General features: G+C 27.1%; 1 protein-coding gene across 1 annotated transcript in view; it reads right to left on the reverse strand.

Moving 5' to 3' along the window:
- Nucleotides 1–277: 277 nt before the first annotated feature.
- Nucleotides 278–2423, reverse strand: part of LOC108578110 — a 4867-nt gene continuing 2721 nt past the window's right edge. Inside the window, exon 5 of the mRNA XM_017941370.1 lies at nucleotides 278–2215. Within this exon, the coding sequence (XP_017796859.1) occupies nucleotides 278–2215 (1938 nt within the window). The remainder of the gene's footprint in view (nucleotides 2216–2423) is intronic.

Below are 2423 nucleotides of genomic sequence, written 5' to 3' on the forward strand. Positions count from 1 at the left end.
ATAGATGAACTTACTGTTCTATATTATTCTTTTTCAACTTAAATGTAAACATAATCATGGTATAGTTGTATATAATATAACATTATAGTGTATGGTTTTATATCAAATTTAGCATTTGGAAATGTACTTTGCTATTTTTTCTTATGAATTTTTGTTAACTTTGTATAAAGGGTTTCTGAACAAAGTTAAACTACGATGAAATTATTGAAAATGCCAACAGACTTTCAGTTCACTTAAAACTAGAGTATAATGAAAACTGTATCTTAAAGAATAAAGTTTATTGTAAATAATTACAAAATGAACTTACATATTTTCTATGATCTTTCTCCAAATTTATTAATCTTTGTAATGTATCAACATGCTCTTGTTTAAGGTTTTTATCATTTATTCTTTTTCTAACTTCTTCAACAGCTTTATTCATATATGGTAAATTGAATTCAAGAGCTTCATTTATAATTTCATTAGCTTTATTTTCTGCAGGTGTAATAATATTTGTTACTGGAATTTCTGTAGCCTTTAAATTGCTTTCAAGATCTAGTTTAGCTTTTTTAGCCTTTTTAGATTTTTTTCGTTTGGCAACACTTGCTTCTGATTCAACTGCATTATTTTTTTCTTGTTCATTACTTTTTACTACTTCATTATTACTGCTTTTTGTTTCTATATGCTTTTCTATGTTATCTTCTGAAGGTTTTACTTTAGTACAAGATACACTATTTAAGTGATCATTTTTGGTCTGTGTTGATGATGTATCAGTGGATACAAATTCTTGAAGAGGTATAGAAATTAAATTTGATGAAATACTTTTTAAATTAGTTGTAGTATTTGCCTCTTCATTATTACTTGAGACACTTCGATTACGTGACAATTGTGTACATTCTATAGGATAAATATTAGTAGATTCAGTAACACTGTTTTCTACGTTATATGTTTCCACAGAAATGTTTTCTGTATTATGTGTTGCAGTTTGCATATTGGATTGAACACTACTACTTATGGATACATTTTCAATAACTGTGGGTGTAATACTATGTATTTGTTTATCTTGTTTTTCAATATTTGTTGATGTATCGCTACATTCCATATTATTACGTGTCTTTCCAGCAGCTCTGGAATTATTAAACTTTCGTAAATTTTGTGTAAATATTTCGTAAGCAGTAAGTCCTTTGTTTTTCTTTTGCTTTTTAATTTCGCCATTATCTTTTTTTTTATTTTTTTTATTCTTATCATTATAATATGCTTTAAAGAAACGCTGCAATTCAGAATCTGTTAAAGTGCGTGGTAGAAATATTTTATTATAATTAACAATAATATTCAAATAGTGTCCAATGCCAATTTCATCACAAGGATGTCTGTTTAAGTAGTTGACAGATTTTCTAAATTTCCTTAATATAACACTATTTTTAGGTTTTGTATGAAACACTTTCATTAATTTGCTTTGAAGATCTAATATTTTATTTGAAGTAGAAGTTAACGTTTTAGGGTCTTGACCACTAGTTCTTGATGTTTTTAATTGTTCTATTTGACTATACAAATACTTTGGATCTTGTACATTTTGTCCAATTTCATCCAGTTTTGTTTTTAATGATTTCATCAACTTTTTTGTATTACGTGGAAGATTTACACACATATCTAATTGTTTGTCTTCATCTTTAAGTTTAAGCCAATAAATAAAGAAATCAAGAATACATTTACCAAAATTCACCACGGATCGAATTCTAATCATTAAATCCTTATTCGAATCATAATAAATTTTAATTTCAAATTTAGTTATTTTTGTTAACTCATCTAAAAATGACGGAGAAATAGAACCTTTCAAAACATTTTTCATATCGGAAGATTGAACGTTTTTAGCTGAAAGTTTTCGTATAATTTCTTCGCCAATAGATTTCTTCGTATAAAAACTTCCATAAGAATATATAACAAAACAACTTTCAAGACCATCATTGTCTTTAAGAAATACCATATTTTTATGTTTTTTAGATTTAGATAATGGTATTACATCTTCATTAGTATTTTTATGAACAGAAGCTTCATATTCTGGTCCTTCTGTATAATTTGATACAAACGCTGGCGTTGGAAAGTGTTGCGACCACCGATATTCATTACATGTAGAAGAATCATGTCCTCGCTTGGTACAATTGCAGCAATATAGTAGATCTGCAGGTTTCATAACTTCAGATAAATTTTCTGGAATATTTATTTCAGTCGTTTGCGTCTGAAATGCGAAAAATGATTGTATTAATATCATTATACAGGGTGACACACGTAAATCTTAAAGGCTTAATATCTCGAAAACTGATAGTTATGGCTTTAAATTTTACAGACCAGAGCATAAGATTTTTTTCTGTTACATTTTTTTATTTAGTTAACCTTGACTTAATCAAACCATTTTACTTCGAAATTTACTTTATAATTATTGAAGG

The sequence above is a fragment of the Habropoda laboriosa genome, unplaced genomic scaffold, assembly GCF_001263275.1.
Source record: "Habropoda laboriosa isolate 0110345459 unplaced genomic scaffold, ASM126327v1 scaffold1267, whole genome shotgun sequence".
In the NCBI taxonomy this organism is placed as follows: domain Eukaryota; kingdom Metazoa; phylum Arthropoda; class Insecta; order Hymenoptera; family Apidae; genus Habropoda; species Habropoda laboriosa.